General features: G+C 45.0%; 1 protein-coding gene across 4 annotated transcripts in view; it reads right to left on the reverse strand.

Annotated features, from left to right (window-relative positions):
- LOC135366914 (rap guanine nucleotide exchange factor 4-like) overlaps positions 1-16505 on the reverse strand; it is a 334286-nt gene that overhangs the window by 69621 nt on the left and 248160 nt on the right. The window contains exon 1 of one of the 4 annotated variants that reach the window (XM_064599906.1): positions 8203-8265. The exons of the other annotated variants lie outside the window; for them this stretch is intronic. Coding sequence (XP_064455976.1) covers positions 8203-8250 — 48 coding nt within the window. The 5' untranslated portion in view covers positions 8251-8265. Of the gene's footprint in view, positions 1-8202; positions 8266-16505 lie in introns of those variants that run through there. 4 annotated transcript variants of the gene reach the window in all.

A 16505-nucleotide genomic window follows, 5' to 3' on the forward strand; every position in this document is an offset into this window, starting at 1 on the left:
CACGGTGTTGCATGATAAGAGTATATTCTGATTTGCCCGAGTGGAAGAGAGCACAGATCGTTGACATTTTTACTTTACACCAATAACTTCGCACCGAACCACACACAGACGTCCCACGACGCCTTGCCACTACTCGATAAAAATACCACAATTGCTCTTCTTTATTGGTCGCCATTAATAAAACTTCCCGCTTAATCTTCCCGGTAATATGAACGACGCCTGACAATTTGCTAACTCGCCAAGAGAGAAAAGTCATCGACTCTGCGGACTGAACAAAACCAGACGCGAGGTCTGCTCTAAATAGAGGTAATCTGTTTTCTCTATCTGCCGTTGGGGTGCGCCCGCAGCGCTATACCCGCGTTCGAAGAGCCTTTTTGTGAACTCACTACCCAACGAAAGCGCTCCGAGGACTCCAGCAAGGAAACCCGCACGCGCGTGCGTTTAATTGTCGGAAGGTCTAAATTGGAACTTGACTTGGTTCTAAGGATCACAGAGGCAGGTGCAGGTGGGGAACAAATATTTTCGACGAAATGACCTCGCGATGCCGCGCCCGCTTTAGCATTTGTACTGTGGGTCCCGCATGAGGCAAGAACCTCGCGGAGGCTGACGCAAGGACGAACCACGAATATTCGAGAGAGAAAGGGTATACTCAAAGAAAAAAGAAAGAGAGTAACTTTAATCCTTTCGGGGGACTAGAATCATTGTCAAACTACTCTAAGAAAAAAAAAAGAAGTAATTTTACTCCTTTTGGGGACTAAATCCATTTCCACAAAAATAGTCCCCTTAGGGAGTAAATGCATAGGACTAAACGAATGTCACAGAGTGGAGACTGCATTTCATGCTCCATCATTAAACCGTCATTAAACCGTCAACCGTGATATGTCGAGTGATATAAGACCTTGCGACATGCATAGGGCACATTTGTCGAGAAAGAACCTCTAACGATTTCTTCGTCTGCCCAGGTGGAAAATAGCAAAATTAGCAGTCATTAGCAGTTATATACCCTTATTCTATAAAATTCACCAAGAGCACATATTACCGTAGACTGTTGCATTCAGGAGACCATTTGCGAAGTCCAGTGACTATTTGCAGTTCTGGGGAGTGATTGTAATCTAGGGGACTAGAAGCTGCAATTACTCCCCGTTTCACTCTCATTTTCATTAGATTATAGCCACAGCCATTAGTCTCTTTAGGGACTAAATGCACAGGAGTTCCTGCGAAGCTTAGGGACTATTTGTAGTGCTGGGGAGTAACTTTCATGGTCAGGGGACTAAAATGGGAGTAATTGCAATCTAAGGGAGCAGAAGCTGTAGTTGTTCTCCCGTTTACCCCTTTTTCCTTTTGAGTGTAGCAAGGAAAGCTGAGGAATCGGGGGAAGAAACAGTAGTCTGATGATGACAATCAATTTTATTCTTTTGAAAGGACTGTTTCGAGAGACAAACATGAAAACACAATGCCAGCATGACTGTGATTAGTATGGATGAGCCAACCGAATCCGCGAATCCTCGAATCCAAGGCAGGGATTAGAGATTCGGGAATCCGAATCCCTGCGGCGAATCAAAACGGCGATTCGAATCTTTCGAATCCACCAACGACGTTTGCTTGCTTCTTTTTTAAAATTGGCGCCTCCGGAGTCCGCTGAAAGCCTGTTTGGCCTAAAAAGTTCCTGATCACACCCCGATCGGCAGTAATGTCAGAAGGACCCTTCAGCACATCGGGTGTTATAGCTGATAAAAAAAAAAACGCTGTTAGGCTATAGACCCTGAGCGGGTAAGAATGCTGGTGTGTTTGAACAATAATGTGCATTAATTTAAAACTTTCAGCTGTGTTTTCTTGTTTGTTTATTTACATTGCCTTGAATCATAAGAGTTCAGACAGGAACTCTTTCATGAAAAGTTTAAAAGTAACACGGTTTTGCTTCTGATCACTTCCTTAGTTTTATGGAAACAATTAAGACTGGATAGTTTATGTATTTCTTGTAGTCGGTGAACAACACGTTAAATAATTTACCTTTAAGAAGAACTATATGGCTATGTTTTCTCCTGAATGTGAACTATTACTTAATTTGTTTTTCATTATACAGTCAAACTCCTTTATAGCGAACACCTTTTTAACGAAAATACCACTACAGCAAATTTTTTTGCGGTCCCGCTGGAGCCCTATAGGTCCAATAATGGACATCCTTTTTAACGAATATACATTTACTGCATTTTTTTTTTTTTGCTGTCCCCTGAGTTTCGTTGCAAAGGAGCTTGACTGTACAAAGATATCGAATTCTACTACAAAACACTTTTCTGTAGAAGTGTTTGTTTCTCCTGACTTTTTAAACTTTTGTTTTCAAGAAAGGATTCGAAAGATTCATCGATTCGCAGAACCTTCCTTTATGTTCGGATTCGGAAAATTCTAGACTCGTCCCATCTCTAGTGATTAGGTTTTGAGCGAGATTAAAATGCATAGAATCTTATAATCTCATCCGTCCTACAAACCGTCTTATCATCTCATAATGACAGCACGCAACTTTACAGTCAGGCTACGAATTATACTTTACATGCACACACTTCTTTAACATGCAGTCACCCACGTCCCTATAAAGACGAAACCCAGCAGAGCCGACGAGCGAAGGCAACACCAAAGATTCACGTTTATTCTAATAATATATATAAAAAAAGGTACACAGTAGTAATAAAGGAAGACAAATAGTCCTTCGAAGAACTCGTTTTCCATAAGCAACCAGCGCACGCATATTCCATTATCAATGGCAGTAGGACAGCGCTCAAAATCCATACATGGGCTATAAATAGGCTAGGTCGCGTAGTACACGATGCCTCAAACGCGGATATTGATTCAGAGCGCGAAGGGCCTGAATGTACACACACGTAGAGAGAGAGAGAGAGAGAGAGAGAGAGCAAATATAATTCACGCTTACCTGCGAAAGCTCATCTCACGCACGCCCAAAACCCAAGTACGTGACACTATGGAGTAACATCGGAAAACGCTACCGTGACACTCACAAAGCGCGCTGAGCGTTTCGTCTAAATAGAGCCACTCTCTACGAGCTACAAAGCAGCTTCGCAACTTCTATGATGCTCAGATGCCTGTAAGGGCGACGTTAGAGGCAGCGTGTTGTGAATGGCGCGCTTGAAAAAGAAAGGAAAAATTCTGTATCTGGGCCGCGGGATGAATAAACCGCGGTGGCGTGCTTCAAAACACGAGGGTGCCGAAAATATCCCGAGAGTGCTCGACAAATGTGCCCTATGCATGTCGCAAGGTTTTATTTCGCTCGACATATCACGGTTGACGGTTTAATGGCGGTTTAATGATTCCGTGACGTGAGCGTTATCTGTTGAAAATGATACTCTACTCTACTGGAAGAGGCATGAGTAGAGATGCGAAGCCCCGAAAAAAAAAAAAAGAAGGAAAAAACAGCAATTTTTGGGGAAAAAAGTTTTTCGTTTTTTTTCCTCGTCTCCGGAAAAATAGCCCAAAATATCCAGGCGACAAAATTCATAAATGTAAATTTTCGTGCCTTTGATGCGTTCCAACGTGCCAACAGTGCCTTGCCTCTAATCCGCCAACAACCACCAACTTAGAGCTCCTTCTGGCCGGTCCAAGGGATCGCCATCGCGTTCACATAATGTCGGAGTTCTGGTCGGAGTGGACGGGTTGTTCTAATTACCTATCGCTGAGTAGACAGCATGGGATGCTCTGCTCTGCATTTATGCCTAGAGGATGAACACTACTAAAGCCTCTACCTCATTGTATGCTGCGGTTTGGCCGGCAATGCTTGGACTCAGCAGTAGCCACGTTTGTTTCCATTTTTTCCAATTTTTCGGACCGCCCCCCCCCCCCCCAAAAAAAAAAGTTTTTCTTTCCAACGATTCAAAATTTCCGAAAATTTTGCATCTCTAGGCACGAGTACTATTAATGGTTTAGTACAGAAAGTTTCAAGGTTATCAGAAAAGGTTCCAGAGACAACTCCGTCCGTCACCTGTTTATGACAGTTTAAAACCGTGGCAGCGTACCGAGACAGCGCAGGCGGAATAATCTGGCGCCCTTCCCGAGCCCAACGGGATATCGCGTATTTTTCCTATCGCGATCCCCTGGCGGCTTTAGAACTATAAACGAAGCAGTTCCCAGCACAGCCTGAAATGACAGCACACCAAAATAGGTATGGATTACGCGAACTACAAACTCCGAAGTACGAAACACCAAAAGCATGAACCGTCTATAGTAGAGGCAGCCGCGTAGAAGGCCACCGCGCCGAATGGAGAAAGTCGGGCTACGTACCGACAAAAATAAGAGGAACGAGATGAAGAAAAAAAGGGATAAAAAAGCAATAATAAGGTCAACATCGTTAAGTGGCATTATAACACACGTGGTACCCCTGACACAGGAGCACTTTTAACGTCTTTCGGGAGAGGGTCACCTCTTCGAAACGAGTTCGTGCCCACTGAGTACTGACACACGGCAACGGATAATATCCTTTTCGATCCATTTCGAAATGGGGAGATCTCCTTTCCGACTGAAAAGACGTATAGCCTCGAACGCAGCGCCGCAGCCGATGATTGGCAGCTTGCGGTTACTTAAAGTTTAAGACGTTTAATAATACATAAAACAGTTTCTGAAACTCATAAGACTCCTAGGTCGCCTAGATTCACGCCTCATACGAGTGATATTTTTCACTATTCAATAAGACGCAATAAAGCTCAATGAAACGCGTATAATCACGTTCAAGACGAGCGACATTTAAAACTCAATATTGTCACACGAATGTAGCCGGTACCCACCGCGAGACCCCTGGCGCCATTACTGCCAATTTGTTGCTAGCAGATGCGGTTTTGAATTGTTGCAGTTATACTAGAACAACAACAACAATAAATAAATGATGGAAGAGTGATGACGTCATGAGATGTTTCCCCGTGGTAGCCACATGACCCTACCCCACTTCAAAGAGGTTCAAATATGAGAGGATGAATTAATGGTGAGCGCGAAGCGAAAGCAGGTCGCGAGTTCTGTTTAGAGCTCTTCGAGGAGGCCAGTAGCTTGCACGAAAGAAAAAAGGGAGCGAAGAACCCGGCAGTGGGCGCAGGGGAGCTCCATGGGCCAAGGACTTTGGACAAACTGAACGGTCAAGGGCCTCAAGTAGGCGTTGAATCACCCCGCGTTCAAACGTGCACCGGTCGCAGTCCTCGATGATATGGGGAATCGTAACTGGGGTGTGGCAAGCTGGGCACACAGCCTTGTTACTGCGACCCCGCTTAACCCGGAACAGAGGGGTGAAGGCGACGTTGAGTCGTAGACTACGCAGAAGGGACCTAAACCGGCGAGGGAAGCCACCTGGCATCTTAAATGATAACGACGGGTTCACTGCATGGAGGAGTGACCATTATAGGTGATGTCATGGCGCCATTGCTGGAGGGTCAAGGGTGACACCAATGCAGACAAGTAGAAGCGATTATCTCCACTGGAGAGGATGATTGGCACGGTTCCGCAGATACGGTGGGCCGCAGCCGGCGCCAAATCTGCCTCCTCGATGCCCTGTATTGCCACTGTGGCCGAGACCCACTGTAGGATGAACCGGTGTCTCTGTTCGCCAAGAACCCTGATGCCCATGCTTCCTACATACTGGAGGGTTGGTTTTGCGTAAGTGTATATCACCCAGGAGCGAGGAGGAAGCGACGAACCGAAATATAGAGCTCAAGGGTACAGGTACCGTGTCGTATAGCGTTTAGAAAAACGCAATCTGCTTGCTAGAGGGAGCAGCAAAAGACAAGCACGCACGCAAGACACATACCACGTACACCGAAAAGTGTCGTGCATGGCAGTACAACGTTCATATATGGCTTTGATGTCTACGATGACTACAACAAGACGCCTGCTGTGACAAAACTGTTCCGAGCCTTCCAAAGCCTGGTCGTAAACTATACGCCACAGTGCACGATCCCGAACGATCTTCGAACAGCGTCTCCAGGCGCTCGTATAATCCTAGTCGCAGGGAACGAGATATAAATGGGGCGATCACCATTGGCCCGTTGAAGGGTCACTGGCCAATAACTCTTACTCCAGCCCTGTCCTTTATGATGTTGCGTCTCGCGGCCACCAGTAAAGTCTCCAAGTCGGGCACAGCGTTTATGGATTCCCTGCAAGGTCGTTTCGCTCGAGGAAAGTAAAGTGATACTAAAATGCCACGTGCGACCAGTGGGTGAAACAATGAGGTAAAGTATAAGTACCGCGTTGCAAGGCGATGACGTCATTGTAGTGCAGATCAGACGTTGGGATGTAAAATTTTCTGGCGGTCATGCACTACAGACTGTGTCTGACATCCGGGCATTTTTTTCCCTCGACGCCGTTGTCTGACCCAGCTTGAAGCTTAAAATTCCCTACCCGAAAATTGTGAAGCCCTACCCCTCCCAAAGATGATAGGGACTATACGAAAATAAAATAAAAAGGAGATATAGGCCCCCAATTATACTCTATGCCCCGAATCAATAATGTTCGTTACTTTCTGTAATATATTGTTTCTTTAATATTATTTCACCGAATGTTTATATTCAGGAATAATCCAAGCTAATAGAAACATAGCTAAGTCTATATACTCCAAATTATATTAACATAATACGACACAAGTCGCACGAGCCAAGGACTTACGCGGAATTATCATTTGAGGAGGATGTTGGAACGCCGTCAGTTTGAACGCCGGGAGTTTGACATCCATGTCCAATGACTAGCTCCCTGTGTATTCATAGAAATATATATAAATATAAAAATGATATATGTATTCATATGTAATATATGTAAAAATATATATGTATAAAAATGTATATAGGTATAAGCATGCGAGTGCTTCTCCTGCTGCCCGATTGGATGCCGCCAATCTTTCTTCCTGAGAATCCCATTCGTTGCCGCAAAAGACGGCTCTGTTTTCATTGCGTTTTTCTTCTAAACGCTAGCGCTGTGTGAGCTAATTTTGCGTGCATTATACTAATTGAAACACATACTTTCATTTGAGCACAAGTTGTCTTTCCTTTTCGGTGCTCTTTAGGGCTGCGTGGGCACCTTCTTCGCAAGTAAGGAACTAGTAGCAGGGTTCAACGCCCGATTGCATATTCCCTTGGGTTCCTACCGGCTTTTCGTGCCCACTTCTCTCTCTACACGATCTCCTGCGTCATTTATTACTCTCCCTAATGGCTGTCGCAGCCGACGAAGCAGCCCACCACCGCGAGTATAGCTAAGCTCGCCTTCCCCGCCCAGCACCTGCGCGATAAACGAAGCCTGCTTTACAGGGCGCGAGATCTCGCTTGTAGTAATTTTCGGTGTATAACACGCGTGTTATACACGAAAAAAGTCAGACAAATACGCCGTGCGTGCTATGCATCGCATATTTCATATATATATTATACATATTTCCATTCATTATTCATATACGTATTTCCGCATAGGACCGCCAGTGACCTTGTAAAACACGCAGGGTGATGACGGATCAAAATCTCGTTGAAATCAAGGGTGTGCCTGTTATACACCGAAAAGTACGATATTCGAAAAGGCGCTGCTCCTACACATTCCGATTTAACGTTTTTGTGCATGAAATACTCCAGTGTATTCTTTTTATATCCTCATATCGCACTGTACCTCACGAGAAACTGATTTGCATCATCCGTCGTCGTACTTCGAACTTTGTCGCGGCGGATTCTCTTCCGTAACACGGCAAACGTCGCTCATTGCAGCACCGTAAGGTTTCTTTCACGCTGACATAACAAAAACTTAGATTCGCAAGCATGCTTGGAGACTGAATAGGTCTTCTAAGTTGATCTAGACGCTGCAAATTTAATTTAGTTGCAAAGCGAATGTATAATGTTAGTTATGTGATTACAGACACCTGTTCGTGTTCGAGCAACATTCTCAAAGCAAATAATCATACAGAATATCAATACACAAACACGTTATGGCATGCCCAACACTAAGAAACAAAAAGGGGGAGTAAACTGGGGAGCAATTAGAGAGTTTAGTACGCTAGATTTCAAGTACTCCCCATTTTAGAGTAGCACCCACGCAAATAGCCCCCTAAGCATCGTACAAACTTTTGTGCATTTGGCCCCGAAAGTGACTATAGTGAACGATAATTGAAAATGCCAAAAAAATTATTCATTTTCCCTCACTATTTCTCTCTCCGAGTACAGGCTGTGAAAATCGGCGCTGGCTTACCGCATAGAAGGCGCCGACAACGAATACCCAAAGGCTTCTTAAGGGCATAGTATTCCGATATGAGGATTAAGAGGCACGACTATACGTACGCAGCATGCCGCAACGAAGTTGGCTTGCTCACACCCACAAACGCACCGAGATAGAGACAGCAATCGAAAGTGGAAGACAGTTCCACGAAATGAGGGCTCTCAGGACACGATTAGAGCCTTCCGTTATTTCTGGACAGGTGCACGCGGGGTACCCGAGAGTGGTTATTTCCAGGGGCCAGGGGCTTTATAATACCTTTCGACGTGTCGTCCCGCTTCATTCTACCCCGAGGGTTTCAAAATAATAGCTGGCACACGGCGAGACGCAATGCAAATGCCACAATGAAAAAAAAAAAAAGGAGAAACGAACTCCTGCAGGTTTATGTGAAACGGGGTAGGTGTATACTGCACCGCGTGTTGCAACATGACAATGGAGCATCGCTTACTTATGCTAGAGACACCAAACGGACATACTGGGTGTTTCACCTAAGTGTTACAAAATTTGCGTCGTATGTTAAAAGGTCTCCTTTTCCAATCACACTCTAAGAAAAAAAATGAGTAAAATGGAGAGTGAATTGCAGCTTTTAGTCCCCAAGCTTGCAGTTACTTTCCATTTTAGTTCCAAAACCTCGACATTTACTCTACAGGACTGCAAATGGTCACTGAACTTCGAAAATGGTCTTCAAAATGCAACAGTCTATATATGTAAATATGGTACTTTGGTCAATTTGATGGCATAAGGCTGTATAACTCAGCCAGCTTAGCAATTTTCCCACCAAACAGAGCAAGAAACAGTCAGCGCTTCTTTATTAGAAAACTGTGCAACATTTATGTCGCAAGATTTTATATCACTCGATATATCACGGTTGAAGGTTTGATTCAAAGCATTTTCATGCATGCACACGAATTAGGTACCTCAGACACTTAGAGAGTGAAATGCAGTCCCCACTCTGTGACATTCAATTACTCCCGAAAGGGACTATTTTTTTGTGGCAACGCATTTAGTCCGCGAAAAGGAGTCAAAGTACTCTTTTTTTTTTTCTTAGAGTGCATTGAGGCCAACGGTCAGGTTTTAAAAATAGAAAAAAAAAACTTAGCTAATTATAGCTTCGCCAATACAGTCGCAAATAGAGTTGACGGTATTTTATTAACACGCAACCGCCGACGTTAAACGATTGTTGTTACGGGAAAGTTTATTCAACACGCAAGGCGACGACGTAACTTTAGAGTTTAGAGCCCATCACAACATTGCCGCCATCGGTTGAAACGTTATCGTGCTACAGCAAGGACGTAGCAAGAAGCAATGATCTGCAATTGTCGCTTTCAAGCTACAAAGAGAATTTCAGAAACTGACGTAGAGGTTGGGGTTGGTAGAAAGTTGGCATATAGGGCACCTCTTCACTGCGTTACGAAGAGATGGGAGCCCTCGAGGAATTTTTATTGAATCAAATACGTACTCTCTGGCACTGTTTCTTTTCTTTCAGCGCCGCAGTCATACGGCAGTTGTAATCGGTCAATGACCTCTCTGTTCATGTCCGTTCCGAACTTTAAGAAACCAGGAACCGCGATCTTCCAGACGCCAGTTTCCCTTTCCAGCTTCATTTCCGATATATCTCCGTGTATTGATAATGAAGCGTCCACTTCAAAGGCCTCGCTACTAAGTGCATATTTATTTATTTATTTCAGAATATCCCAAAGGTTCTTACGGACAGATAAAGATCACATTCGCTGCCGTCTTTGACGTGCACTTTTGAGCACACGTGGCTTTCACGTATTTATTTCGATATTTTGTTTGAAGAAGGACTTCGGATCTAGGCAGGCAAAATAACTCTTAATGTTCTGGCTCAGATCTCGAAGATATACGCTTTCATCTCTTTTGAAGGTATTCTCTACGCTGAAACTATAACGTGAAAGGCTTTATGGAAATCGGTGCCAAGAAGCGAACCCCTTTTTATGCATTCCAATAACGACGAATACTTTTACGTTAGAAAGATGTGTGTGGTCTTTGAAAAGTGCTTCCTACTTTATTTTTTTCGCAGATATGTCATAAGGAAAGCGTAACGGCTTAAACGTCGTAGATGCTCAATTTCAACATTAATTATATCTTCGGCAAATTCAATTTGCAGATTGTTCCTGTGACTGACCGTTTCGAAAGTGTTACCAGTCTTCAATGTGTCCCACCGCCTCATAAAGTATGCACAGAAATAGAGACAAAAAAAAGGATAAACCTGAGAAACCAAAAGGGCTCTCGACGCTTTCCGGATCCAAAACAATGTACGTACACCAAAGAAAGAGAGAGAGAGAGCAAGAGAATAAAATAAAAAGACAGCAAATGAATTAAGAAGATAATAAACAGGAAAGAAACAGCTGTGTACTAACTGCGATCATTTCGCGCACCTGTCGCAAACGACAGAATCTATACCCCACAAAAGAACAGTTGCGTTTTACATGCGATATATGCAATGCTTGGCACTTTTATAGAGTCACTTTTGGTTCATTAGATCGATACGTATTACGTAGTCAATGGCGTGGCAAGACGAACTTGTATACATGTGAACATGCAGGAGAAACACGACAGAGTAGTACTTGGAAGAGAAAGACGTAACAAAGAAGGCGTCCAAGCCCTTTCTTTCCTTTTTCTATCCCTTCGGCAAATCTGTATGCAAGCAACGGCAAGGCAAGGGCAACGGCAACGGCAAGGCTCAGCCTCGGGCTTCGCTTCTAATTAGTGGCACAGAGCACTACAGATAGAGAGACGAAAACAAAACTGTCTATACCGAAAAACACTGTGTAGAAAAAGCAAGTAAGACAGAGAAGGAAAAGGAGAAACCTGGGGAAAAATATGACGAAAAACTGTCAAGTCAGTTTAAAATTACAACGACGAGACTAGAGATGCTTGCTGCTGCGTTTTTCAAATCGTGCGATAAATCAAGTTGAGCAACCTCTTGGTTTTTGTTCGTCTGAGATCGGATTTTTCTTTTTTACTTGCGTGTTAGCGCCGCGAAGCAACTGTGGCTATCAGCGCCGTACGGACGTGGACAGGTGGAGAGTACAGCAGGGAGGAGTGGAGTGGAAGACAGGGGGGGTTAGTATGCGGCGGTCGGCCCGGCTTCATTCGTCTGGAAAGTCTGCCGGGAAAGCCCAGGGAAAACTGCAGACGGCACAGCAGGTGCCGGGATTCGAACCCGTGTGTCCAGTCTCCGCGTGGAAGACTGAGCTTCAAAGGCGTCTTTTCTGGAGTCATACAAAGGACGTGAACGCGGCTCACAACGATGACGTTCTCTGTGCTCTGGTTGTCGGACGCGAGGCCATTTTGAAATTTTGCATAAATTTGAATTTACAGCCGGCTCGAGTGGGCGGGAAGGAGCAGATGCCAATGAGATTTGAGGAGAGATTGAGGTAACGGTGCGAGATTGAAACGAGACGAGAGAGGACAAGAAGACAATGCGATAGACTTTTTTTTTTCCCTGCCTTTTGTTGAATGCGTACTTGCAGAAGTACACCGCACGAAAAGCGCACAGAAAAAGTTATCTCCTTCTGTTGACGAAACACAGAGCCGAGACTTCAAGAACAAAGCTGGCCATGGACTGATGCCCTCGTTGAATCGACGCGGCCTTGGGAAAAGGAAGCGGCATAACAGCAGTTGGCGCCGTCTGGTGAGGAGTCTTTGAAGCAACCCACCTGCGGAAGTTGTTCCCGGCACTTGATCACCGTCAGCACGGCTGACTGTGTTTCCTCTGCGCACACTCTTCTATATCCGATTCACTGCATAGGAGATTTCTCGGACACGCGGCCGGTGCGCTTGGAGGAAGCAGCCCTCTCAGAAAATGCAACGAGAGAGTGAGAGAGAGAAATACATGATGACGATGATATAGGGAAATGCAACGAAGAACGAGGAATGGAACCAGATTTTCGAGCGTTGTGTTTTTTACGATGAAAGATGAAAGTCACTGAAAAGGTTAGCCTGCTGTATGGATCGAACCCACATCTTCTGGATTTCCGGTCCAGGGCTCTACCAATTGAGCTAAGCTAACACGCCTCTCCACTCTCCAGCGACTTTCGGGGTGCGTCATCTGAAGGGACGACAAACCAGCCACTCACTCTCACTCACCCTCCTTTCACTCTTACATTTTTTGCTCACTCATACACACATTCATACGACGGAATCGACGCAAGCGGCACCTGTTGAACAAGAGATAAAATCCAGATAGAAATCCAGAAGATCCAGATAGAAATCCAGAAGATGTGGGTTCGATCCCTACAGCTGGCTAACCTTTTCAGTGACTTTCATCTTTCATCGTTGATTTCTTAGGCAATTTGAGGCTTTGTTTGTATCTGTCCCTTCTATGTTGTTCCAGCCTCAGAACATCAGTTTATCTCTTGTTTTTTACCCTTGCCCGGCGTAATGCTGTCCATGTCCATGTTAGGCAGCACATACGTACGTGAACACTTCCTGTGGCATATGAACTTATAGAAGTTACAGTCACAGCAACCTGGTCTGCGAGTGCACGTTGGTAAACTAAACACTGGAGCTAATGCGAGGATTAAGATAAGCTAATCTTAATCCTCGCACTAAGCTTACACGTTTGTAAGCAGCAGCCTATCCGGATGTCATCCGCGGGAAATTAGAAAAGAACAGATAGAGGTAAAAAAAAAAACGGAGATGGAACAATATGTACGAGGACCACTGTATTGAAATTTTTAGAAGTCAAATTAAAGTAACTAGGAGTCAAGTTAAAGTAACAACTAGCAAGCACGAAATCAGCCAGTGCCAACACCTTACGTGTATTACCCCTGCCACATGAGCACGGAAAATGGCATTAGGTGCGCAATTAGTTAAGCCTTAATGTCATTCGTGCCTTGCTACACGAAGATATTTAATGGCATTGGTCTGATTGACAGTGTGTAAACATCGCGGTGCTGCTGAGCATATAGTCCTAATCGTTTGATCCACGCATTTTACTCGGAGCGTGTTTCATATTTTCTAGGGACGTGCCAGCCGAATCCGCGAATCCTTGAATCCTAGGCAGGTACTAGAGATTCGAGAATCCGAATCCCACTGCCCAATAGGCGAATCGAATCTTTCGAATCCACCAACCACGTTTGTTCGTTTCTTTTGAAAATTGGCACCTGCCTAGCACGCCGAAAGCCTCACTGACCGGTGGATGTTTTCTTGTTAGTTTACGTTGCGCTGGACTGAAAGGGTGCAAGCAGGAGCTTTTACATTATACAAGTTTAAAAGTAATATGGGATTGCTTTTGATTGTTGCCTTAGCTTTATAAAAACAGTTCGGACTCGAGAATTTATGTATTTCCTGTAGTTGACGCACTTTTTACACACTTCTTTTTACTTTTTTTTATTTTTAAGAAAGAATTCGAAGGATTCGAGATTCGAAAGATTCGTGGATTCGCAGAACCTTGCTTGGATTCGGATTCAGAAAATTTTCATGGGGATGATACCGATAGTGGTACGGAAACAAGATGGCGCTCCTGCTCTCCCTTGGACTTCAGTGTCGGTACTCTGAAGTGAAGCTTATTTAGTGACTCCAGGTGGGGCCTCCTTTTCTTTCCACGGTGGACTGGGAACGCGAATGTGACTCAAAGCGTGACCTCAAAGCGATCCTTGACTTTCGTGAAGGAAAACGGCTTTCTGAAACGGCGGTGTTCTCCGTCCGCGCTGTCTCGGTTTCGCAATGTCTGCCAACGTCATGAGTACGTCACTGTGACGTTTCTTCGGCAGATGTCTATTCAGCAGTGACGTACAGCAAAGCAGGTCTGTCGCTTCAACGGGCTCCCGTTCGTGTTAATCTGGGATCCGGTGGTGGCGAACTAGGCACATTCTGACTGTATAAGCCGTCCCGACCGGTTGCCTGCCGCCCGACTGAATATTATAACGGCTTTCTATCGGCAAGTATACGGCCGATTATTCGACACAAACACACACTCGATACTATTTCCATCGACAAAACATAATGACGACAAGGTGTAACATGTCTTGATAGTGACAGCGGCAGGCGATGTCCCTCCCAAAGGCTCTATTGTGCCGACATCATCCTGATTCCTGACATCGTCAACCGATGCCAGGGTACGATGTTATAAAAGATCACATTACAAAAGGAAAAGCGCATAGGAGACGGTGGGCATTCACTTATTGGGACTCGCGGTATCAACAATACAAACAAAGAACCGATGTCTTCCTAAAGAACCGAGCGCTTATTCAGACTGGCAGGGAAGATAGCAGTTTAGCGGTCCCATAACGGAGAAACCAAAAGGGCATGGTGCGAAGAAAGCCTTCTTTGCTTCAAAATGTCAGAGGCGAAAGGAAGAAAAGAGGAAGAAGGGAAATAATGGAGGGTGCATAGAGGTGCGCTTTCCCATGCGCCCACACGCGCGCACGAAAATGTTGAGTCAGAGTCGAAATCGGGCTGAAATTCGACTTTCAAATCTTCGCCGTAGCACCGCATATTAGCATAATGGCGTTTCACAGTGAAGTTGGATCGATAACAGCTAGTCGGATTATATCGGGTACAGGTAGCGTATGGCGACGAAAACTTGCTTCAACGACAATAGAGTTGTGAGCTCTGACTGCGCTGGAAATGCGTTGATAGGCCACGTAATGCACCCGTGTTCGCGTTATATGCTGCCACTTCCATGAACACAGCGCCACTATTAACGCGAACGTTTACTCGGCATGACCTTTTTTCCGAGCTCCACGCACAGAAATTGTACTAAAATCTCCTTGTCTGACACCTCTGGGGTCAACGGTATTTATCTTTGGCGAATTTTGCCGTGATTTTACAGCGCGCGTGCGTGTGTACTTGCGCGCGTGTCAAAAACAAAAATGCATATTGGGTTTACCTCATTCCAATATAAAATACGTTCCCTTACGCTAGAATGGTAACGGCCGAGTTAAAAATCCGAAAACCATCGTTTCGAAATGGGCAAACTGTGGGTCGCCCTATATTGTGCTTCACCCCGTAATTATCAGGCAAATAAATTATCAGGCAAGTAGATTTCCTAATACAATTTTGTGACGCGCTACGTGAAGCACCCTGTATATTAGGACGAAAAGACGCAAGCACCGGTGCCGCCGAATCATCGGCCGATAAATTATTCTTCGTCGCAGCGCTGTGCTGCTCGCGTTAATACGACTGGCCCATAATCAGATCTTTGAAACGATAACTACCCAAAAGCGTTGCCACGCAAAGACGATGAAATTAAGCAGCGAAAGATTGATGAACGGACGACAGCTTTTAAGGGAAATTGCTAATTTATGTGTATCATGGTGGTTCCCTTTCGCTATTTGATGCACAGCACGGAGATCGAGAATCGCGTTACGAAAGGTTTGGCACTGCTTTTGCAAGAAAACCTAAATGTCATTTGGGTGCACGCTGAGAAAAGAAAGAGCTGAACATCGCTCAGCTTCGGAAAATTGGATTCCCCCCCGTTTTCTTGCCTCCGTTTTCAGACAGAAGCAAAAACCGCAATATTGCCGCTCGCGAATTCGATTCTGAGTCGCACGACGCCGAGGAAGCGGCTACCGATATAGGAACTTATTTACCCAACGTTTTGCGCTGTATATACAAAACTGAAACTGCAGCCCGTTCAACGTGACACCTAGACATATGGGGCGTTTCACCAATGGGGAGCAGTACGTACCCTACACTCGAAGGGGAGCGGGAGTAATTTGGGGAGCAATAACAGCTTCTATATAGTCATCTACACATTGCGATTACTCCTCATTCTACTCTCCTCAGTCTCTCCGGTAGTCCTGAAAGGGACGGATGTAATGGTTGAAACATTAAGTGAACGTTGTGAAAATAAAGTAAGATTAGTCAAGTAGTTTACGAAACAATAGGGGGTGGGGGTGGGGGGTGTAGGGTCCTCGGATGGCTATGCAATACAGGAAGCCCGGCCCAAGGTGGTGGTGGTGGTGGTGATAGGGCTTGCCGTTGTCGGCCTCACGTAGCTCGGCCCAAGAGAAGCCACAGAGGCGCCCTTTTAGGAATACTTTGTTACTTGGCGGGGTCAACACACGGATGTAGACTTATACATGTTTCACCGCATCCACTAATTAAATCGCAAACTAAATTCTTCAAGGAAACATTAAAACTGAACGCCCAGCTCCTAGAAGCGGGAGAGCTATTTTTGAGGTTCCACAGGAGTGGGGGTTAGTAGACAACGAAGGCTCACGGAACGTCGCGCGAGCTGTATAGTCGTATATTTGCTAGCCTGTATTCGCTCCTAAGGGTGTCTGAATACCAGCTCCCTCTATGTA

The sequence above is a fragment of the Ornithodoros turicata genome, chromosome 8 (genome assembly GCF_037126465.1).
Source record: "Ornithodoros turicata isolate Travis chromosome 8, ASM3712646v1, whole genome shotgun sequence".
NCBI lineage: Eukaryota > Metazoa > Arthropoda > Arachnida > Ixodida > Argasidae > Ornithodoros > Ornithodoros turicata.